Raw genomic sequence first — 25302 nt, forward strand, 5'->3', positions numbered from 1 at the left:
GGTATTGGCAGGCAGTCAACAGTCAATCACAGACTACAAAAAGAAAAACCAGCCCCGTCGCGGAAACACGATGCCTTGCTCCCCAGACAGACTAAACAACAATTTTGCTCGCTTTGAGGACAAATACAGTGCCACTGACACGCCCCACTACACAAAACCTGCGCCTCTCCTCTCACTGTAACAATGTTGAGTAAAACATTTAAAATGTTTAAACCCTCGCAGGCTGTTACTCGCAGGCCACATTCTCTCATTGACAAGGACTATCCTTTCTCTACTCACATGGCTTCACAGCAAGTCCTGACGAGCCACAAGGCATGGTGTGTGCAGACCAAGCTGGCTGGTGTAGGACTTAAGACGAGTATTAATAATCCTTATCCCAGTCTGCTGCCCCACATGCTTCAAGAGGGGCCCCACCATTGTTCCTGATTCCCAAGAAGTTAGTAAAACTGAGACTAAATGACTACCGCCCTGTAAGCACTTCACTTCCCGTCATCCATGAAGTCTTTTGAGAGACTAGTAAAGGACCATATTCCCCTCCACCCTACCTGACTCCCTAGACCAAACTCCAATTGTTACCGCCCAATAGGTCCACAGACGACGCAATCGCAATCCACACTGCCCCTACCCATCTGGACAAGAGATACCTAATGTAAGAGCCATGTTCATCGATTACAGCTCAGCACTAACACCATAGTCCCTCCAAACTCTCATTAAGCTCCGCAGACCCTGGTCTCGACCCCCGCCCTGTGCAACTGGGGCCTGACATCCTGACGGGCGCCCTCAGGTGGTGAGGGTAGGAAACAACATCTCCACCACCGCTGATCCGTCAGGCACTGGGCCCCACAAAAGGCTGCTTTCTCAGCGCCCTCTCCTGTTACTCTGTTCACCCATGGACTGTGTTGGGCACATGCACGCCTCCAACTCAATCATCAAGTTTGCAGACGGACACTACAAGTAGCTTGATTTAACCAACAACGATGAGACGGCCTACAGGGAGAGGTGAGGGCCCCTCGGAGTGTGGTGGCCAGGAAAATAACCTCACACTCAATGTCAACAAAAACAAAGGAGAATGATCGTGGACTTCAGAAAACAGGCAGAGGGATCACCCCCTATCTACATTGACGGGACAGTAGTGGAGAGGGTGGCAGAGTTTTAAGTTCCTCGGCGTACACATCACGGACAAAAACTGAAAAATGGCTCCACCCACACACCCCTGACAGCGTGGTGAATAAATTTGGTTGTCACCAACAACACTCACAAACTTTTACAGATGCACAATCGAGACGCATCTTGTCGCCTGTATCACCGCTGGTACGCAACTGCCTCCACCCATAACCCGGAAGTGTTCTCCCAGAGGGTAGTGAAGGTCTGCACAACGCATCACCAGGTTGCAAAACTTACCTGCCTTCCAGACCCTACACACTCAGATGTCACATGGGAAGCCAAAAAGATCATCAAGGACAACAACCACCCGACCCACTGCCTGTCCCTCACCCCGCTCATTCATCTTCACAGAAGCGAGTTCAGTACAGGTGCATCAACAGCGGGGGCGAGAGGCTGAAAAAACAGCTTCTATTCTCAAGGCATCAGACTGTTAAACAACCCATCGACTAACATTGAAGTGGCTCCTACCAACATACTACTCATCTTCCAACCACTTTTAATAATGCGAAAAAATGTTCTATAGGCAGGGAGCAACAAAATGGAGTTGTGGTCAGCTTTTCCGAAGGGAGGGCGGGGGAGGGCCTTATATGCGTCGCGGAAGTTAGAATAACAGTGGTCTAGGGTTTTGCCAGCCCTGGTAGCACAATCGATATGCTGATAGAATTTGGGGAGCCTTGTTTTCAGATTAGCCTTGTTAAAATCCCCGGCTACAATAAATGCAGCCTCAGGATATGTGGTTTCCAGTTTACATAGAGTCCAATGAAGTTCTTTCAGGGCCGTCGATGTGTCTGCTTGGGGGGGGGAATATACACGATTGTGATTATGATCGAAGAGAATTCTCTTGGTAGATAATGCGGTCGGCATTTGATTGTGAGGAATTCTAAGTCAGGTGAACAAAAGGACTTGAGTTCCTGTATGTTGTTATGATCACACCACATCTCGTTAATCATGTGGGTGTCTGAAGAAGGATGTTTTTACAGTGCTATTACACTGTGCGCATGAGCCACATTTGTAGTTCCCATTTGGGATGGGTGTCAAGAGTGTCTGAGTGGGCTCAGGAGGCATGTCAGATCTCACCAAAATATCTCCAATATTGCGACCACACTTATAGACCACCAGTGGGAGTTCCTTGAAGAGGTSTGCCGTTTTTTTGGTCTGATTGCAGAATATGCCAGTGCTTTTTCARGATTGCTTTCATTTTCTCCGAACCCTTGATGYACTTAGTGCAAAAGACGGTTGCGTTGTTTTTCTTCTTTGGTTGAGTTTTTAGTAATTCCYCTCWTGGTTTTTGAGATATTTTCATCATTGCAGCATCAWGAGTTTTGTMCTTGTAGCCTCTCATTTTGAATTGATCTGTCATTTTGTTAGCATTGCTGTCAAATTCTGACTGGTGGCCACAGATTCGTTTAACCCTGCATAACTGGCTATATGGTAGACCATTCTTGAGGGGAAGGGGATGCTACTATCCGTACATAGCAAGGTTATTGGATCTGTGGGCTTTGTGTATAAGTCTGTGTGTAATGCATCATTCTCTTGATAATCCATCATTCTCTTTGATAATCCATAAATCCAGGTAGTTTTTATTTCTCTCATCAGTCTGCATGGTGAATTTGAGGTATTCAGAGCTCTCGGCACCAGAGTTTGGAATTAATTTAGTTCCTGCTGACTTCCTTCCCAGAGCACAAAGACATCATCTATGTATCTCTTCCATAGAAGTATTTTAGAAAGTAAGGGGTGTGTCTCTGTTTTATAAAGGAATGCTTCTTCAAATTGTCCCACATACAGGTTTGCATAGTTGGGGGAAACGGGGAGCCCATGGCTACACCCCGAATTTGAAGGAAAAAGTCTGACTCAAAGACAAAGTAGTTATGGGATATACCAGTTCAGTAAGTTGTAAGATGCAATCATTGGATGGAGCAAGGGTAGAGTCTCTCTGCTGAAGGAAGTCTATCATTAACATTTAGGTCCACTTAGGCCTGTTTGTAAGCAATACGTCTTGTGTCATAAACTTTATTTTGCAGGAAGTGCACAGAGATACAGTATATCCAAATCTATTCTTTGCAGGTGCAGGGGCGCATAGGTTATGGTAGCATTACATGGATAGTGGCTCGAGAAAAGTAATTCATGCTTATATATCTATCTGACGACATCATTGTTAGCTTGCTCACTGTCACAATCTTTATTACGGTCTGCACGCAATGCGTAGTAGGGAACAAATCAAATCAAATTGTATTAGTCACATGCACCGAATTCAACAGGTGTAGACCTTACAGTGAAATGCTTACTTACGAGCCCTAACCAACAATGCAGTTTAAAAAATATATGGATAAGAATAAGAGATAAAAGTAACAAGTAACTAAAGAGCAGCAGTAAAATAACAATAGCAAGACTATATACAGGGGGTACCGGTACAGAGTGAGTGTGCGGGGGCAGGTAGTATGTACATGTAGGTAGAGTTATTAAAGTAACTATGCATAGATGACAACAGAGAGTAGCAGTGGTGTAAAGGGGGGGGGGGGGAATGCATTGTCTGGGTTCAGGAGTCTTATGGCTTGGGGGTAGAAGCTGTTTGAAGCCTCTTGGACCTAGATTTGGCGCTCCGGTACCGCTTGTCGTGCGGTAGCAGAGAGAACAGTCTATTACTAGGGTGGCTGGAGTCTTTGACAATTTTTAGGGCCTTCCTCTGACCCCGCCTGGTATAGAGGTCCTGGATGGCAGGAAGCTTGGCCCCAGTGATGTACTGGGCCGTTCGTACTACCCTCTGTAGTGCCTTGCGGTCGGAGGCCGAGCAGTTGCCGTAACAGGCAGTGATGCAACCAGTCAGGATGCTCTCAATGGTGCAGCTGTAGAACGTTTTGAGGATCTGAGGACCCATGCCAAATCTTTTCAGTCTCCCGAGGTGGAATAGGTTGCCCCAGTATCTATGCATTAGATGATGTATGTCTACTATGAGTATGACATGTCCCCTCGCTAACGACCAGGAAGCTCTGATTCAAACTYCCGTTAGTCAGCTCTGTAAGTGTTATAATGTCAAAATACGTTTGTTACTCACAAAATATTGAGTTTTGCTGAGCAACTATTTTCATTTACCTCTGTTACGGGCCGGTATCTACTTCCAAAAAACATCTAACTAAAATTTAGCAAGCAGCCGAAAAAAAATGCCTCTTTTGGCACCTCCAATGTATTGAGCTGTTGCAGACTTCTGACCTGTGCATGACAGTAATGAGTGATTCGGAGGTGCTGAATAGGCATTTTTTYGGTTGCTTGCGTATTTGTATTTATACCTTTTTTTGGAACCCGTTCGGTAATCCGTCTCTCATTCCTGATGCATTCAATTGCGCAACTGACTAGGTATCACCTTTCCCTTCCCTTCCCTATGGTATCTTTGCGGTGAGTTTACAACTTATTTTGGGGCTTTTGTTCCTTCCCATGACATATGTTCGGCTGATCTGGTTTTCCACCCTACTCATTATTTCCTTACTCTCAAGCACTCTAMTGGGTTGATGCTGCACTATCATTATAGCTCGCTTAAACACTAAATGATTTAGTTATGTTTCCATGTTAAACATCTTCTCGCTTGAACTCTCTCTGCTCCACGTCATCYTTTTTCTAGTCTCTCTTCTATACTTTCCAAATTCTGATTGACTTCTCACCTTTAAGTATATGCAACAGTGTAATCGTTCACCTCAACGCCACACTGGTCACTTGTTCAGAAYTGGAGCTGCAACCACAGTAGTTGGCAACACCACCTGTCGAGTTTCCAATTGCAGTCATGCATGTAGCGGTGGCAGCCATTCATTATTGCACCTTCTCAAATGGAACAGTGCAAGCCACTCAGCAGACCAACATTGGGTCAGACACTCTTGGGCACATGTCCCTATCGCTTCGCGTTACGGCATGCATGCCTGTGTTCGATGCAAAGCAAACGTCTCATTTTGTCAACACAACATGCGTGATTGGGTTCTACGTACAAGCATACGTAGCATTTCATCTAAACACATCAGCAAATGTTTGGCTGTCACGCTCAGCAGGCCATGCTTTATTGAGAAAAAATTCATATAATACTTTCCATGACAGCRTAATCTCTCTTTTGTTCTATTCTCCGCATGCATATCTTTTACATCTAATGAATCATTGTTTTCAATCTTAAGATCCAATTGTTGCTTCTCCCCGGCGAGTAACTTATATTATTTTTTGGAGGGTTTCGACGCCAGTAGCCCGGCATAGAGCTACCTGCCATCACATCATCTGGATCCGAAGATCCGAAGATGTCCCTTGGAGACGAGACCATATCCCCAAACGATTTAATAAAATGTCCTATTGCATTCCGTCTCTGTTGTAGATTGAAATGTAGTTTACGAAAGTTCAATCAGTAACGCAGGTCTGAATGCTCACATTAACTGAATACAGGAAGCATAATATAAGTCACAGTTCCCTATTYTATGTGCATAGTGGGAATGTACACTGAGTATATAAAAYATTAGGAACAMCTGCTCTTTCCATGACATAGACTGGCCAGGTGAATCCAGGTGAAAGCTATGATCCCTTATTGATGTCACTTGTTAMATCCMCTTCATTCAGAGTAGATGGASGGGAGGATAAAAGTTAAAGAAGGATTTTTAAGCGTTGAAATAATTTGTTTGTGTCAGGCGCATTTGCTTGTGTCAAGAATTGACACGCTGCTGGGTTTTTCCACACTCAACAGTTTCCCGTGTGTATTAACAATGGTCCACCACCCAAAGGACATCCAGCCAACTTGACACAACTGYGGGAAGCATTGAAGTTAACATGGGTCAGCATCCTTGTGGAACGCTTTCAACAGCTTGTGGAGTCCATGCCCCAAYGAATGAATGCTGTTCTGAGGGCAAATGTTTGGTATACTCAGTGTATATGTTAGAAGTCACAAATGTTATCACCATTAGCATAGCGTCATATCTCTCCTAATCTTTTCTGTTAGCCACGTGGGGACTGTCATTCGCCCATTTACCTCAACGCATATTCCTCTCACATACGGTCTCACTCTTRCAATTATCACCTTTCTGTGGTCATAAATCTTGGGATGTATTCACATGTCAAACTTACCCACGTTCTCTTTCTGGCTGGGATGCAGCGAAAGTTACCGACAACTCTCCACCTCCAACTATAACAACCTTATAAGGCCTGTCATTGGAACTCCTTTCTCCCAGCAGCCCGGCATAGGGCTACCTTCCATCACATCCTCTGGCTCCGAGGATCTTCCTTGAGAGACGAAGCCATTCCCCAAACTATTTAATAAAATATCACGTTGCATTCCGTCTCTGTTGTTCATTTAGTTAAGCCTGTACTAGACTGAATTGCATGTTGAATAGGCTCATGAATAGCCTCTTAGTGGCACTTTAACAACTATTTAATAAAATATCACGTTGCATTCCGTCTCTGTTGTTCATTTAGTTAAGCCTGTACTAGACTGAATTGCATGTTGAATAGGCTCATGAATAGCCTCTTAGTGGCACTTTAACATTTACATTTACATTTAAGTCATTTAGCAGACGCTCTTATCCAGAGCGACTTACAAGTTGGTGACGCAACTGGTTGATGTTATCATGTTTGTTCTTTCTTGCAGGGCCCGAAGACTCATTCCTCAGGGCCAAAGAGAGCTAGATCGAATTGCTGGTCAGGTGGGTCCCAACCTAACGTAGCAGACGTAAAATAAATGTCTGAGTGACGTTTCTCTCTTTCTGGGGAGGCTCTCTTCTGCACTATTGAACCAATCCAGTCAATATGGAGGAGGAGTTAAGATAAATATGGAGGAGGAGTTAAGATACATATGGAGGAGGAGTTATGATGGAGGTTAGAAGGGTGTGCCAATCAACTTAAAAGATGTCTCTCTACTTACAGCCTGCTTCTGCAAACAACAAGCAGTGAGTGAAGTTCACAAGAAGTATGATAGAAGAGAAGCATAGCTTCCTGTCATGTTTTCCCTGCACTTTGACCTCCATTTGAACTGCAAGTGAACCTTGTCGTGGAAAATTCTAATCAAGTGAGAGAGACTTTGTCATTTCTTCAAACAGCCATCGATTAGTTATTTCAATAATGTAGCTGGTCAACAACCCACCCGTAGGTGATTCGTTGAGAGCCCAATGATTCTGAGTTGGGKCTTGCCTTATATAGCCCAACCTTGTTACATTTCCTTAATCCACCACAACTGTCTCAATGTGCCGAACCAACAGATATATATATTCGGAGTCCTCTGTGTTCTCCTGCAAGTACTAAGAACTGAAGGAGAGACTTCATTCGGAACAGAGACACCTCGTTCTGAACATGCCGGTTTCAGAGTACAGAGRRTGGGGGTAAGAAYACGAGATGCGCAGAGCCSTGGTGAATTAGGTACAGAGTTATGTGAAAACTGCAACTTACACAACCAGAGTAACAGGATTGTACACACCTATMATTTATATAAACCTTAAAGTAATGCACATTTTCCCCTTACAACCTATTCTTAACAACCTGAAAAAGACAATAGTTGATATCCCTTGTGACAGGCTTGGAATGCATCTCAAATGGCACCCTATTCCCTATAYAGTGCACTACTTTGACCTATTGAGTCCTGTTGGCCCTGGTCAAAAGTAGTGCACTAAATAGGGAATAGGGTGGCATTTGGGGGGTAACATACTGTAGGCTACAGCTCATTGAGAGATGAGAGGTCTCTTAGATCATGTTCTTTGAAAATGTCAACATGTATTCCTGAAAGGAGGAGACCAATATTATCAACTAAACTGTCTGTGAACATCCTCCTTCTCAGACTGCTGTGAATCAAAATGTTGAGAAAACGCAACACCCCCCCAACAACTGTGTGGCTCACATGCTGTTCCCATCACAATGTTTTATACCTGTCGGTGTTACGAAGAACAGTTTGAATCATTTTGAAGAAGAAAAAACACACGGATATAGGATTTATTGTAGGTCATTTTATAGGTATAGCCTAAACTTCTCTGGGGGTAGGGTATAGTCTGCGCGGGATATAGTGTGTGTGTGTTCCAAACGGTATATTACTGACAGGGTGTGAGAGTGCTGCACAGTATCCAAACGTATTGACTGATACACTGTCTGTTGACTCAGAGGTAGAGTGAATGTTTCTGATTGGCATAGTTAGTGTGACCTTGAATGAGTGTGTGAGCATTACAGTACATGTGTGTGTGTTCAACACTGTGTATGTGTGTGTGTGTGTGTGTGTGTGTGTGTGTGTTTAGTTGCTGCTCATGATATCGCTGATCCAGATGTTGTATTGGCAAACGCGGGCATAGACACTGGGGTGTCCCTCCTGGGCACACTCGTAACCCCAGGACACCACACCCTGCAGCTGACCATTACACACTAGGGGTCCACCGGAATCCCCCTGCGATGCGTGCGCCCAACACAACACACACACACACACACAACACAACACACACACACACACACACACACACACAACACACACACACACACACACCACACCCACACACCACACACACAACACACACACACCAGAGAGAGAAAGGCAGAGAGAGAGGATAAAAGGTCAAAAGTGAATATTCTCAGGAGACAGAATAATGTAACTGTAGTAAGATAATCTAAAGGAGAGTGTTGGGTAGAGGGTTATTATCAATACAAGTGGTAGAGGGGATGAAGAATGAAAGCAGGAAAAGGCTGTGGCTGAACCTGATAGTATAGTCAAACAGTCCTATATCGGTATCTCCACCCCCTTCTTCTCAGTGGTTTAGGCCGACTAACCTGACAGCTGCTGGCTCCTCCGTGCATGAATCCGGAGCATACCATGTTCTCTGTGAACAGATGGGGGTAAGCATTCGCGCAGATTCTGTGATCGATGATGGGCTGCCTCAGGCACTGGAGTTTAGTAGGAAAGCTGTCTGGCAAAGCAGAAATAAATCAATGAATATGCTGTGCCACACTTACTACACAGCCTCTCATTCAACATGCAGTATTCTTCACGAGAGGTGCTGTGTTGTGTGCATTCAAGTCAGCCCTAGACCGTTTGCGTTTGAAATGGTATGCATCGTGTACACAAAAAAAGCATACCCTTCAAGTAACTTTGCTTTAATCAAAGAAAGCACTTATTAACTTCAAATCCCAATCCCCTCTGATTTCCCCTGTAGTTTGTGTCCTCTAAATCATGGCATAGTTATGGAACTGTAGAAAGGGCCCATAGCCACTAATACAGGATCAGATTATTTTGTATTCGCCTAATAGTTTTACGTTTAAGATTGAGGGTTGGCTAGTCACATCCTAAGCCTACAGTTAGGTGCAACTTCTACGTTTAGCTCCCAGCCTCTCACTTACTTCCATTGGTGATGGTGTTGCCCCAGCCGGACACCAGGCAGTTCTCGTCGGCCTGGGGGCAGCGGGAGGGCARGGCCACAGTCTGGACGTAGCTGTAAAGTTCAATTAAAACATTTATATTCCACTTAAATAGCAGCAGTCAGTACAAATTGAAACCCACAAGCATACAAACGGCATAGGCCTAACTAAATACATATTTATTTATAAATTGATAAAAGGACAAAAAAAGGATCTTGAAGACTTAGAGTGACTCATTAGCAGGGTTGGGGAAGCTACTCTGAAAATATAGTTTTACCAAGCTACCAATTACTTCACGCTGTAAGAAGTTAAGATACATTAAAGCTAACCTTAAGAAAAATACACTTTACTTAACTAGTTACTTAGAAAAAGTAGTGCACTACATCAAACTACTCCGTGAAAAATGATCATATCTAAATTTGAAATGTCATAGACTACAAATTGCCAGTCAAAATGTGTAATTTAGCCTATTAAACACAAAAAGGTGAGAATTAGGTAYACAAGTGTTTCAAGTGAGAATTAGACAGGTCTGATGCCCAAAAAAAGAAAGTATGTAAATTCCTGCCTACTTCACCAATATGTTATTTTAGGAAGATGAGTAGTGTCGTCCCAGTAGTTAGCTACACCACTACATGGCAAAACAGTAATTAACTACCGAAAACACAAACAATATTTTTATTTCGTTCAACGACCACAGAATTACTACAAGATGTAACTAAATTACTAGTTGAACTAAATGTAGTTCACTACTCCACAACACTGCTCATCAATCACCTGTTGAGGGTGGCAGGCTTGCTCAGCTTGATCAGCATGATGTCGTTGTCCAGGGTGTAACTGTCGTAGTTGGGGTGCTTGATTAGCTCGGCGGAGTCGATCCACTGCTCGGTGACCTCGTTCTGCTCGATGTTGTGCTCACCCAGACGCACCTGGATACGACTGAGGATCAAGAGAGGGTTTTAGGAAATCCATCCTTTTGGAGTGAACGAAAAGTAAAGCACATATCTAAGATTGTGTGAAGTCCCGCTGTAAGGCCAGCCATACGATAATGTATGCACACGCTACTTGTAAGTCGCTTTGGGAAAAAAGCGACTGTGAAATGGCACATATTGAAATGTGGTTCTGTAGTAAACAATACATTTAGACTAATACCTGACCAACATCACCTATTATACCGGACTCTTTCCTGACCATATGATTATCTTACCAAGAAAGACTGTGTCCCACTTGTTATAGTCTATAACAAGTGKGGCCCAATTAAAAGCTAAAACACCAAGCGCTGACATCAAATAGGCCTACATCAGTTGAATTAACTCCCTGTCAGTACTTACGACTTGTGGCAGTGGGCAGCAGACACCACCCACTGGCTGGAGATCAGGGAGCCACCGCAGAAGTGGTAGCCAGCGTTCAGAGACACTTGGTAGGGCACCGAGTGGGCAGGGCACTCATACCCTCCGACAACCTTCTCATCGCTCTCCTCCMCCGGGGCAGCAACTGAAACAATCAGGTGTGGAGTTAAGCCCGATCAAACTCACATACAGAAGAGTAGATAAGAAGAGCCACAAGCTGATGGATCCATTAACAAAGAGGATTTTTTTTTAAACAGTTTAGCGAACAAGGATAGGCACATCAGTCCACTTTCCCTGTAGAGTGATTTGTTTTTCTTACATACTGCTCCGAGCAAAGCCAGAAGAATCAGGACTTTCATGTTTGTTTGTACGTATGGCGCTCACACAACCAAGGCTCCAACCGCCTTTATATACTGTACCAATCCACGCKATCTCCACTTCTTCAAGGTCCTGTTAAAACCAGTTCTTCCTGGGAATAGGGCATATGGCTCCAGAACASATGGATACGGGTGTAGTATGGAACCAATAGGCCTCCAACTAGGGGCCACGGCATGTTATCTACTGTATGACATTCCAAACGTAATGATAAACTATAGACTCAAGTAATTTGACATTTACCTAGACACCTGAAGTAATTGTGCGTCATATTCTCACATAATACATGATAGCTTGCAACATATAGGAATACTGTATATATCAGCACATTCTTTATAATTTATAAATAAATACTGTTCTGGGCGCTCCTTTCCTGTTCTAGCCAGGGTCAGCAAGGAATATTATGTCAACTCAGATAACCTCATCAGTTCTGCCCTTATCATATTAGTTGTGTTTGTTTAAATGTACTTCTGAGTAGCCTTGGGAAATGTTGGGACACAAATTAGATAGCATGTCCTAAGAGTTTAACAGTCCTTGAAACATGAGCCTGTGCAGTAGCTTGAAAAAAAAAGGTGTTCAATAACATGGGATAATTCAGATTCACACATATTCCTCTGAGTCACATYATGTTATCTACTGTATGACATCCCAAACGTAAGGATAAACTATAGGCCTCCAACTATGGGACTCCAACTAGCCGCGTCCTCAGAGCATGCGCAGACCAGCTGGCTGGTGTGTTTACGGACATATTCAATCAATCCCTATCCCAGTCTGCTGTCTCTACATGCTTCAAGAGGGCCACCATTGTTTCTGTTCCCAAGAAAGCTAAGGTAACTGAGCTAAACAACTATTGCCCCGTAGCACTCACTTCCGTCATCATGAAGTGCTTTGAGAGACTAGTCAAGGATCATATCACCTCCACCTTACCGGCCACCCTAGACCCACTTCAATTTGCTTACCGCCCCAATAGGTCCACAGACGACGCAATCACACTGCACACTGCCCTAACCCATCTGGACAAGAGGAATACCTATGTAAGAAAGTTGTTCATCGACTACAGCTCAGCATTTAACACCATAGTACCCTCCAAACTCGTCATTAAGCTCGAGACCCTGGGTCTCGACCCCGCCCTGTGCGACTGGGTCCTGGACTTTGACGGGACGCCCCCAGGTGGTGAGGGTAGGAAACAACATCTCCACCCCGCTGATCCTCAACACTGGGGCCCCACAAGGGTGCGTTCTCAGCCTTCTCCTGTACTCCCTGTTCACCCATGCCTGCGTGGCCATGCACGACTCCAACTCAATCATCAAGTTTGCAGACGACACAAACAGTAAGCTTTTGATTACCAACAACGATGAGACAGCCTACAGGGAGGAGGTGAGGGCCCTCGGAGTGTGGTGACAGGAAAATAACTCACACGCAACGTCAACAAAACAAAGGAGATGATCGTGGACTTCAGGAAACAGCAGAGGTAGCACCCCCTATCCACATCGATGGGACAGTAGTGGAGAAGGTTGGAAGTTAAGTTCCTCGGCGTACACATCACGGACAAACTGAAATGGTCCACCCACACAGACAGCGTGGTGAAGAAGGCGCAACAGCGCCTCTTCAACCTCAGGAGACTGAAGAAGTTTGTCTTGTCACCAAAAAAACACTCACAAACTTTTACAGATGCAGAATCGAGAGCATCCTGTCGGGCTGTATCATCAACTGCTCCGCCCACAACCGTAAGGCTCTCCAGAGGGTAGTGAGGTCTGCACAACGCATTAACGGGGCAAACTACCTGCCCTCCAGGACAACTACACACCCGTCACAGGAAGGCCAAAAAGGTCATCAAGGACAACAACCACCTGAGCCACTGCCTGTTCACCCCGCTATCACCCAGAAGGCGAGGTCAGTACAGGTGCATCAAAGCTGGGACCGAGAGACTGAAAAACAGCTTCTATCTCAAGGCCATCAGACTGTTAAACAGCCATCACTAACATTGAATGGCTGCTGCCAACATACTGACTCAGATCTCTAGCCACTTTAATAATTCAAAATTGGATGTATTAAATGAATCACTAGTCACTTTAAACAATGGCACTTTATATAATGTTTACAACACCCACAAGGGTGCGTTCTAAGCCTCTCCTGTACCATTGTTCCTGTCATTACTCATCTCAAATGTATATACTGTACTCTATACCATCTACTGCATCTTGAATAATGCCGTTCAGCCATCGCTCATCCATATATTTATATGTACATATTCTTATTCATTCCTTTACACTTGTGTGTAAAAGGTAGTTGTGAAATTGTTAGATTACTTGTTAGATATTACTGCATGGTMAGAACTAGAAGCACAAGCATTTCGCYACACTCGCATTAACATCTGCTAAACATGTGTATGTGACCAATAAAATTAGATTTTCTTTAATTCAGGCTCTAGAGTAAATTGACATTTGCCTAGACACCTGAAGTAATTGTGTGTGTTCAATGACTCAAATTCATTGACTCAAAAAGTAATATTCACACATGGCTTCGTTGTTTAACAACAAAATCGACACGTGCGCAYCTATGGGGCAAAACAGATGGGATTTGCTTAGATTGACAGCATGTAAACTATATATCATCTCCAATGTTTATTGAAAATAAATACATTTGCACAATGAGCACTTGTCTCAAATACATTGTTACAGTTGTTGGTTAGCTAGCTAGCGAATTTTTGACATATTAGCATAGACATGACAGTCAAAACACCTCAAAATAAGGCATCGATTCAAGAACAAGATAATATTTGCTGAAATGAGCCATCTATGATTACCCACATGGCAGCTTCTTGTCATTGTTGCTAGCTACAGTATCTGGCCATCCAGAATCACAACAACACACTGCCTTCTGCTCCATTAAAGTGTGCGCATTGTTTTCGTAACGTACAGCACGCATAAAGCAACTATTTCTGTCTTACAATCTCTCTCCACCAGGTGTAGCACTTCTCTCATCGTTTAAAAACAAGAAATGGACAGTGACGGGGGTAAGGGGATACCTAGTAATTTTTTTCGTCATCATTGCATGCGATCATCATTCTCAAAGCCGCTGTTTACTTYTAAGATCACCGCCCTAAAAACCCGATTCAAATTCGACACAAACCTTCAAATAGGTATGTAATGACACATTATAAAAACTCTTTATAGTGTTTTATTTACATTTTAGGGGCGATAAGGTGATAAGTTGGACAGATCGRGTGAAAAAAGCWATTTTTGGCCTGCCTGGTGACATCCCCATGCGGTATAAGTTAATAGACCCATAACAGAGAGTTTCAAACCTCTCTGCCAATAACAGGTAGTTTTCAAGTGACATATCCCTCCCATTAGGTCCCTCACTCAGGCCACTCACAGACAGCCCTAGTGAAATTCTTGCTAGAGAAATTGCTTTTTGCTAATAAACTATTTATTTTTAACCATTTTAATTTAAAAACAATCACAGTAAGGTACTTAATTGTCAACTAGAAATGATTTGATATTGATATATCAATAGCTTCATTGGACCTTTAATGCAGTGGGAATCTATTTGTTTCCATATTGCCAATATTTCACCATATAACATTTTTATTACATGTAGAAATGTAGAGCTAGAACTATCACCGAATAAGATCAGAACATTATATGGTATTTATGTTTTCCGTTCATTTGAGGTTGTCTGCATACAGTTGGATGTACACAATATATGGACTGGGACATGGATCTATCTCAACATAAGTCCACTTTTGAGGTCTGAAAACGTCTGACAAACTTTGATTTTGGAGTGTGATGACCCTTTACAAGCAGAACAGAGCCTCRTTTCTGAAGGAGTTTAAAAGAAAACAGGATAAATATAAAAATMTAGTTTTATTAGGTTTACTTCAGCACAGATCCTTTCTCTAGATTCTCAGCTGGATTTCCGCTTAAATTTGAATACATTTTGGATATACTTTAGTCACTTCATCACAGGCAGTCCTGAGAGAGCGAGAGGGCATTAGTTCAAACCATGTTATACCAACACAGCCAGAGTAAGAACTAAGCAAAACGTAACAGTGCATATCAACTATATCGTTTTAGGTTATGTCCCAAATGGCTCCCTATTCCCTATTTAGCAAACTACTTTTGACCAAAGCCGTTTAGGGAATAGCCCACTAGGCACAGACGTCAGTTCAACGTCTATTCCACGTTGGTTCAACGAAATTTAATTGAAATGACGTGGAAACGATGTGGATTTAAACCGTGTGTGCCCAGTGGGAGGGTGCCTTCAGGGATGCAGCGTACCCACTGGGCACACCACGTCATTTCAACGTGGAGAATTGGGTAATATTTGGTAGATACTTTGATCAATGAGATTCCAACCTATTTTCACACACTCAAAAAGACAGACAAACGTTTGTTGAATTCCCAATGTGTTATTACAATGCTTTCAGAAAATCAATGTCAGATTATTTTTTATTTAGTTGTCACCTAAACGTGTTTTCACTGCGCTTTCAACCCTTTAAAAGGACACCAAAGTTCAAATGTTTTATTATCACATACACCGGAAAGGTGCAGTGACGTGTTGTTTTACAGGGTCATTCACAGTAGAACAGCACCCCTGGAGAAAATTAGGGTTAACCGCCTTGCTCAAGGGCACTTATACAGATTTTTCACCTTATTGTCTTGGGTATTCGAACCAGCTACCTTTCAGTTACTGTCCCAATGCATTAACTGCTAGGCTACCTGTGGTACAATGCCATGTCAGATATTTTGTTTATTTATACAACAACTTAATGTGTTATCGCTGTGCTTGACGTAATAGCGCAACCAAATTACCTGGATTGCAACTAGTTGAGATTCCATTCCAGTACATGGTGCAAGTGATCAATGTCGTTTGAGATTCTGGGTAGATTATTTTAGCAATTGTGAAGATTTTCACGGACCTGTGACTCTGAACACGCACACTTTCTACGATTACATAAGAAGACATTTATTGTTACAGTAACCTCAATGTGGCAATGGATGTGTTACTCAGGTTGAATAAATACTGTTACATAAGTTTGTAAGATAGTAAATAACCTTATGTTAAGGCTGTCTTACAAAAGTCATATTRAATTTGTATCAACATTTAAAAATAAGATTTATCTCTTGCCTATTCTTTAACTTTATTTTTGGTTGAAATGGAGACGTGAATCCAACATACAGTATCATTTGCAAAAGTGCCAATGAAACCAAATATCAAATCAAATGACATTTTATTGGTCACAAGCACCGAATACAACAGGTGTAGACTTTACATTGAAATGCTTACTTAAGAGCCCATTCCCAACAGTGCAGATTTGAAAAGTAAGACAAATATTCGCTAAATAAAAAAAGGAAATAGTAACACAATAAAAACAATAACGAGGCCGTATACAAGGAGTACCAGTAACGAGTCACTTTTCAGGGGTATGTGGTAGTTAAGGTAATTGAGGTAACACAGTATGTACATGTGGGTAGGAGTAAAACTGACGAGGCAATCAGGATCAGTGGAGGCTGCAGAAGGGAGGACGGCTCATAATAATGGCTGGAACGGAGCAAATGGAATGGCATCAAACGAATGGAAACCGTRTGTTTGATRTATTTGATACCTTTACACTAATTACGCTCCAGCCATTATCACAAGCCTGTCCTCCCCAATTAATGTGCCACCAACCTCCTGTGATCAGGATATATAATAAACAGAGTAGCAGTAGCATATGTAAAGTGTGTCTATGTGCGAGTGTGTGGCATCAATCTGCAATGTGTCTTGTGTGTGTGAGCGTATGTTGTGTGTGTGTGTGTGTGTGTGGTGTGTGTGTGTGTGTGTGTGTGTGTGTGTGTGTGTGTGTGTGTGTGTGTGTGTGTGTTGTGTGTGTGTGTGTGTGTGTGTGTGTGTGTGTGTGTGTGTGTTGGAGTGTCAGTGTAATATGTGTGAGTGTTTGGGTAGAGTCTAGTGAGGGTACATAGTGCCAGTGCCAAGGGAGTCAATGCAAAACAATTATCTTCTGCTTGGATAGCTACATTGACTGAAGTGTACAACAGTTTCCTGAGTAAACATGGGCCAGTATCCCTATGGAACGCTTTCGACACCTTGTAGAGTCCATGCCCCAACAAATTGAGGCTGTTCTGAGGGCAAAAAGGGGGTGCAACTCAATATTAGGAAGGTGTTCCTAATGTTTTGTACACTCAGTGTAGAATTGATCAAATATGGTTACATGTCATTTGCTCGGTCGAACCTACACCTTGGAAAGACTTCGATAGCAACAGTGAATCTATTAAGTACAGATTTCTCAAAAATCATTCTCACGATAGCACATTGGCAATAGTATCCGGGTTTGGCTAAAACATGGGAGACCGATGGGATAGCTGTAGATAGATCAACTCTGCAGTAGGAGGTGCTGGCCAGCCTTTTGTTTTTCTCAAAGATCTGTTGTTTCAAAGATACAAATTCAACATAAGGTTAGTCTATGTTGAAAATCGTTACCATGATGACAATCTTGTGGTCCCGTGTGGCTCAGTTGGTAGAGCATGGCGCTTGCAACGCCAGGGTTGTGGGTTCATTCCCCACGGGGGGACCAGGATGAATATGTATGAACTTTCCAATTTGTAAGTTGCTCTGGATAAGAGCGTCTGCTAAATGACTTAAATGTAAATGTTGTGGTTGAAATGTTACACTTACAACAAGTTTAGTCTTTTTTTTTTTTTTTTTAAATCCAATGTCTTTTCCACGTAACAATACATTGACAAATTATGTTGAAACAATGATTTAACTTACTTTTAGTGAACATAAAATAACTTTGGGTCAACTGAAAAGCTCAAAAACACTTAGAAACATGTAAAGTGTTGGTCCCATGTTTCATGAGCTGAAATAAAAGAACCCAGAAATGTTCCATACTGTCACGTTTACTCCTGCTCCCTCTCTCCAGCGCTCGACGTCGCCAGTTTACTTATTATTACGCACACTTGCCACCATCATTACACGCACCTGCACCTCATGAGACTCACCTTGACCCCATCACCTTACCTCCCCTATATCTGTCACTCCCTTTGGCTCTTATTGTTTCTGTTTATATGTTTCATGTCTGTATGTATGCTACTCATGTTTCTTGTTTTGTTCCATAATCGTTTATTTATTAAATTCACTCCCTGTACTTGCTTCCCGATTATTAGAGTACACGTTATACGTACATGCGCACAAAAAGCTTATTTCTCTCAAATTTTGTCCACAAATTTGTTTACATCCCTTTTAGTGAGCATTTCTCCATTGCCAAGATAATCCATCCACCTGACAAGTGTGGCATATCAAGAAGCTGATTAAACAGCATGATCATTACACATCTGGGGACAATAAAAGGCCACTCTAAAATGTGCAGTTTTGCCACACAACACAATGCCACAGATGTCTCAAGTTTTGAGGGAGCATGCAATTGGCATGCTGACTTCAGGAATGTCCACCAGAGCTGTTGCCAGAGAATTGAATGTTAATTTCTCTACCATAAGCCACCWCCAACGTCGTTTTAGAGAATTTAGTAGTATGTCCAACCGGCCTCACAACTGCAGACCACGTGTATGGCGTTGTGTGGACTAACGGTTTACTGATGTCAACGTTGTGACCAGAGTGCCCCATGGTGACGGTGGGGTTATGGTACAGGCAGGCATAAGTTACAGACAACGAACACAATTGCATTTTATCGATGGCCATTTGAATGCACAGAAATACAGTGACTAGATTCTGAGGCCCATTGTGAGGCCCATTTTTTTGTCAGGTACCTTTGACCAACAGATGCATGTCTGTATTCCCAGTCACGTGAAATCCATAGATTAGGGAATATGTTGGAATATGTTCCGCTATTCTTCCGATGGCATTGAGGAGTACATCACATCAGTCACTGGCTTTATCAATAAGTCCATCGAGGACGTCGTCCCCACAGTGACTGTACGTACATACCCCAACCAGAAGCCATGGTTTACAAGGCAACATTCGCACTGAGCTAAAGGGTAGAGCTTCCGCTTTCAAGGAGCGGGACTCTAACCTGGAAGCTTATAAGAAATCCCACTATGCCCTCCGACGAAACATCAAACAGGCAAAGCATCAATACAGGACTAAGATCGAATCGTACTACACCAGCTCCGATGCTCGTCGGATGTGGCAGGGCCTGCAAACTATTACAGACTACTAAGGGAAGCACAGCCGAGAGCTGCCCAGTGACACGAGACTACCAGACGAGCTAAATTACTTCTATGCTTGCTTCAAGGCAAGTAACACTGAAACATGCATGAGATCAGCTGTTCCGGACGACTGTGTGATCACTCTCTCTGTAGCCGATGTGAGTAAGACCTTTAAACAGATCAACATTCACAAGGCCGCAGGGCCAGACTCCAACCACCCTAGTCATAGACTGTTCTCTCTGCTACCGCACGGCACGCGGTACCGGAACGCCAAGTCTAGGTCCAAAAGGCTCCTAAATAACTTCTACCCCCAAGCCATWAGACTCCTGAACAGCTAATCAAATGGCTACCTAGACTGCATATTGCAGATTAATGTAAGTACAAAAAAAATTGCGTGGTTCTCTACCTGTGTAATTTATTGAAATTTGGTTGGTTTCTGAAGGAGAAAATGTTATGTAATTCAACACACACACCACTCATAGAGGGCAACGATGAGCACAGTGATGGCTACCAGCTTGTTCATTATGAGTTGGCTGTGGTTGTCCAGGTAGACCTGCTGTCACAGCAGTTAAGCCTCGTTCACACTGGCAGTTTGAAGTGACTCAAGTCCTATTTAAAAAAAATCTGATTTGAATCTGTTCTTTTTCCTGCAGTTTGAACAACCAAAAAGAACATGGATTCGGATATTTCAAGCCACAGATACAAATCTGATTGCTGGTTATGTGACTTGTCTCTGAATGGTCAAATACGATTTATTTGCCCTCAAGTGTTTTTTAGACTGTTATTTGGCACATCTTGTGGCTTGCTAGCTACTCTGTTGACAGTTTAACAAGAACATGTGGTAGCTAACTAGCTTGTTAATTGTTTTTAAACAAATTAGTGAATGTGCTAGAAAGCTAAACCGCAACCTAGCTAGCTAGTTGACTGCAGTGGCTAGCCAAAAATGACTTCGATCATCTTATCCTTTGAGGCTTTAAAAGTGTTCTTACACTATGATTTTGAACATTCCACGTCTCCTTAGCTTGCTACATAACTTCTGAGTGATTGGAACCACGAGCACCACCACCAATCAGCCTACATACACCCGTCGTTACTATGACAACACGCGTAGCCATGTCAGCAAATGACTGCTGTCTGAACACCAACAAATCCGATTTAGTCACTTGTAACTTGCTGTTTGTAGTCAGTATTTCAAATGGATTTTAAAGCAAAACTGATTTGATCTTTCAGGCCTGCAGTGTGAACAAGGYTTTAGAGCCTGCTTTTATGTAGAAATAAGTGACTTGGACTAGCCTTTTGGACTGTGAAGGATGGTTTTGTTCTCTTTTTAACAAAAATATATGCCTTATAGAAATAGGACATGTTAATCACAAAACATAGCGTGACTGCAGAAAAGCTGTTGYTAATCTAGGGTGTCGACTGTGCTAACCACAAGGTTGAGACAAGATGGAAAATTACTGAATAACAAGAAAACAGGAACTGAGCAATGTAGCAACCGACAACTCAGCTCACTCTTCACAACAAACACTTCCGGATATCTGGATCCTGTGTGCTGTGAGGCTGGGACCAGCCTGGGCACCACCGATAGGCTAGCAAGTTTAAACCACGCTAAGCCTCTACTGTGACAGGCCAACTCTCAAGTTGGAACTACCTCTGTCACAGTATAAAAGAAGATGTCTGTACTATTTCAGTCAGTTCTCTGCTTTACCCTGCGTGGTGATACAGTGAACCCGTATATACGAAAATTGCATTTACCGCTTGTGTTAAATAAAAATACTTAAAGTATATTCGGTGACTCTGAATCACATTTTATCCTGATACCAGATTCGATTGACGCAACCCTTTACAGGACTCACCAAGCAGTCTAGTTTCTTTTAGGGGCCAACCTCTTCATGTTGGAGAGAAAACTGTACGTTTTAAAGCAGGTTTTCTGCAGTTCTATACATTTTGCAATTTTATAAAAAAATATATGCAATTCTCTACTCAACCTTCCACAAGACATAGTCCCGACACAAATCTAGGGCTGCTACCCAAGCCGGCTGGTCGTTCGACCCAGTCGTTCAGTCTTTTTGTTCTGTGTCTATGGACGAGACCCAGTCGTTCGTTCTAAATGTTCCATTGACATATTGGCTGGCAACGTTATTATCCCTTGCTTGCTAGCCAGAATAACAAAGTAGCAGCCAGAGTGCAGAGTGCAGCCAGAAGTGCAGCCAGAATAACAAAGTAGCTGCATTTGTTAAAGCTGTTTCCTAGTGACATTTATTTGGATACATCCATAACAATGAGCTGAGGCGCGATTTCGCCTGGCATAGAAAATGAGCTCACTCGTCTGTCAGGACACTGTTGTTCAGTGGCGCTAGCCAACAACACAGCTAACGCAATCACTTCGAACTGAAGCTGTAAAGACTGCAAACCAGCTGCACTTCGTTTCGTTWGACATTTCTTTGCATATATCCATAAAAAAAATGCCAGCTGATTCAYGATTTCAACTTGTCTGTCTCGTCCCGACTCCGGTTAAGTTCATTACTATGGGACAGCTGGAGATCGAATTTGAATATTGAAACAATGTTGCAAATGTTGGAGACAGACAGCAAGGTTTATACAAATCTCCGTTGTTGAAAACCACATTTTTGTCTAAAAGAAATTTGAGATAATGTCTAGATACTTTTCATAGTGGAGATTAAGTTTATAAATTGCTGGGCTTATGAGACAGTGGATTGCACAGTCAGATGGAACAGAGTAAAGATTTTGCCAGTGGTAGTTTGTGGAATAGACACCGGCTGGAAAGCGGTTTTAACCAATCAGCATTCAGGATTAGWCCCACCCCTAGTATAATATGTTCATAACACTGTCATGACCCATATATTTACACCTGTTGTGACATATATTGTGTTATTTTATGGCTGGTTATGACACCTACATAATTGTCAAAACGTAAATTGATAAAAATCTTTATTTTTCATGTCAATAAATGTCCTTTCCTTGTAATKAATTCTTTAGTCATGTYTTTTCATATTTTAAATCACTTGTAAAAAAATACACTTTATGACACTGTCAAGAAGCACTCTTTCTAAAGTTATCCGCCGCCATTGTTGCAACCCCTATTACCAGTCTGTTCAACCTCTCTTTCGTATCCTCCGAGATCCCTAAAGATTGGAAAGATGCCGCGGTCATCCCCCTCTTCAAAGGGGGTGACACTCTAGACCCAAACTGTTATAGACCTATATCCATCCTGCCCTGCCTTTCTAAAGTTTTCGAAAGCCAAGTTAATAAACAGATCACTGACCATTTCGAATCCCACCGTACCTTCTCCGCTGTGCAATCCGGTTTCCGAGCTGGTCACGGGTGCACCTCAGCCCCGCTCAAGGTACTAAACGATATCATAACCKCCATCGATAAAAGACAGTACTGTGCAGCCGTCTTCATCGACCTGGCCAAGGCTTTCGACTCTGTATCCTTATCGGCAGACTCAACAGCCTTGGTTTCTTAAATGATTGCCACGCCTGGTTCACCAACTACTTCTCAGACAGAGTTCAGTGTGTCAAATCGGAGGGCCTGTTGTCCGGACCTCTGGCAATCTCTATGGGGGTACCATTGGTTTCAATTCGTCGGGCCGACTCTTTTCTCTGTATATATCAACGATGTCGCTCTTGCTGCGGGTGATTCTCTGATCCACCTCTACGCAGACGACACCATTCTGTATACATCTGGCCTTTCTTTGGACACTGTGTTAACTAACCTCCAAACGAGCTTCAATGCCATACAACACTCCTTCCGTGGACTCCAACTGCTCTTAAACGCTAGTAAAACCAAATGCATGCTTTTCAACCGTTCGCTGCCCGCACCCGCCCGCCCGACTAGCATCACTACTCTGGACGATTCTGACTTAGAATATGTGGACAACTACAAATACCTAGGTGTCTGGTTAGACTGTAAACTCTCCTTCCAGACTCATATTAAACATCTCCAATCCAAAATTAAATATAGAACCGGTTTCCTATTTCGCAACAAAGTCTCCTTCACTCACGCCGCCAAACATACCCTCGTAAAACTGACTATCCTACCGATCCTTGACTTCGGCGATGTCATTTACAAATCGCTTCCAATACTCTACTCAGCAAACTGGATGCAGTCTATCACAGTGCCATCCGTTTTGTCMCCAAAGCCCCTTATACCACCCACCACTGCGACCTGTATGCYCTAGTCGGCTGGCCCTCGCTACGTGCTCATCGCCAGACCCACTGGCTCCAGGGCATCTATAAGTCTATGCTAGGTAAAGCTCCGCCTTATCTCAGCTCACTGGTCACGATAACAACACCCGTAGCACGCRCTCCAGCAGGTATATCTCACTGGTCGTCCCCAAGGCCAACACTTACTTTTGCCGCCTTTCCTTCCAGTTCTCTGCTGCCAATGACTGGAATGAATTGCAAAAATCGCTGAAGCTGGACACTTATATTTCCCTCACTAACTTTAAACATCAGCTAACTGATTGCTGCAGCTGTACATAGCCCATCTGTAAATAGCCCACCCAATCTACCTACCTCATCCCCAWATTGTTTTTATGTACTTGTCTACTCTTTTGCACACCAGTATTTCTACTTGGATATCATCATCTGCTATTTATCACTCCAGTGTTAATTTGCTAAACTGTAATTACTTCGCTACTATGGCCTATTTATTACCTTACCTCCTCACGCCATTTGCACACACTGTATATAGACTTTCTTTTTTTTCTATTGTGTTATTGACTACACTTGTTTATTCCATGTGCAACTCTGTGTTGTTTGTGTCGCACTGCTTTGCTTTATCTTGGCCAGGTCGCAGTCGTAAATGAGAACTTGTTCTCAACTAGCCTACCTGGTTAAATAAAGGTGAAATAAAAAATACAAATAAAAAAACTATGACCAATCATATAAGCCAGATAGGGTTATCATGTACATGCCCTTATATCAGTCATCAGTAAAAAAAGAGGGTGTCTTCTCCTGCTCCTGCATTCATCAGTAACAGAGCATTGGGGCCGGCACATGTCTGACAGCAATGTGTACGCAATTACAATAATGAATATGGTCAATAAAATAAAAAGTTAACATAGCCTACGTGTTAACAGTATGTTTATGGTGTAATGGAATGTTTTGCCTTTTGTATAGGTTTTGACATTTATGTAGGTGTCATWACAGCCATAAAATAACACATATGTCACAACAGGTCTAAATACATGTCATAACAGGTAATGACAAGTTGTCAGCTTTTATGTCATATGAGATTGGATACTTTTCCCACCACTGCTTATGYCACGTTAATGATGTGAGAGTGACTAACAAAATCAAATGGGGGCCCCCTKGAGGTCAGGGCCCCTGGKCACGTGACCTGCCKCACCCRGTCGGTATTCGTYCATGATTACTATAAGTTTAGATAACTGGCTAGATTCATTTACCAATCTAAAAATGGTTAGCTGACATGGCTAATTGAGTGACTATCAGTGACAAAACAAGAGAAACTGCTGATGCTCAACCAAATTTTAAAGTACACTAAAGTATCAAAACAGCCACTGTCAATTAATCAACGCATTACTGACCACTGGTGAACCACTGTGTCTCGCGACCCCCGTTTCAGTCCCCAGTATGTATGTACCAGGGGGCTAGGGTCAGCCTGTCTTATCTGGTGCACTGTGAGCTCAATCATGCTCCCACTAATTTCTCCCCCAACCCCRCCCTGTTACCTAACACAATCACAAAGTGTACATCAAGACAGACAGCAGAGCTTATAACAATCATTTAAAGTTGTATTGAATCGAATCAAAAACAAATCCCTCACTAACATTTCTTCAAACCTTTCAAGATCTTTATTAAGCCAAGAACATCAAGAATAAAATAAAAAGTGCGTAGAAAAAATGTAACAGGTTTAGAAAT

At 42.8% G+C, this 25302-nt stretch overlaps 1 protein-coding gene across 1 annotated transcript; it reads right to left on the minus strand.

Annotated features, from left to right (window-relative positions):
- Window positions 1–8096: 8096 nt before the first annotated feature.
- On the minus strand, window positions 8097–11219 carry LOC111955878 (trypsin-3). Its single transcript, XM_023976230.2, has 6 exons — window positions 11167–11219; window positions 10830–10992; window positions 10276–10437; window positions 9484–9575; window positions 8917–9053; window positions 8097–8539 (listed from the first exon to the last, which is right to left on the minus strand). Exons 1-6 carry the CDS (start codon window positions 11204–11206, stop codon window positions 8390–8392), a joined length of 744 nt encoding a protein of 247 aa, XP_023831998.1. The 5' UTR covers window positions 11207–11219; the 3' UTR covers window positions 8097–8389.
- Window positions 11220–25302: the final 14083 nt, after the last annotated feature.

This window comes from Salvelinus sp. IW2-2015, linkage group LG31, assembly GCF_002910315.2.
Source record: "Salvelinus sp. IW2-2015 linkage group LG31, ASM291031v2, whole genome shotgun sequence".
Taxonomy (NCBI): domain Eukaryota; kingdom Metazoa; phylum Chordata; class Actinopteri; order Salmoniformes; family Salmonidae; genus Salvelinus; species Salvelinus sp. IW2-2015.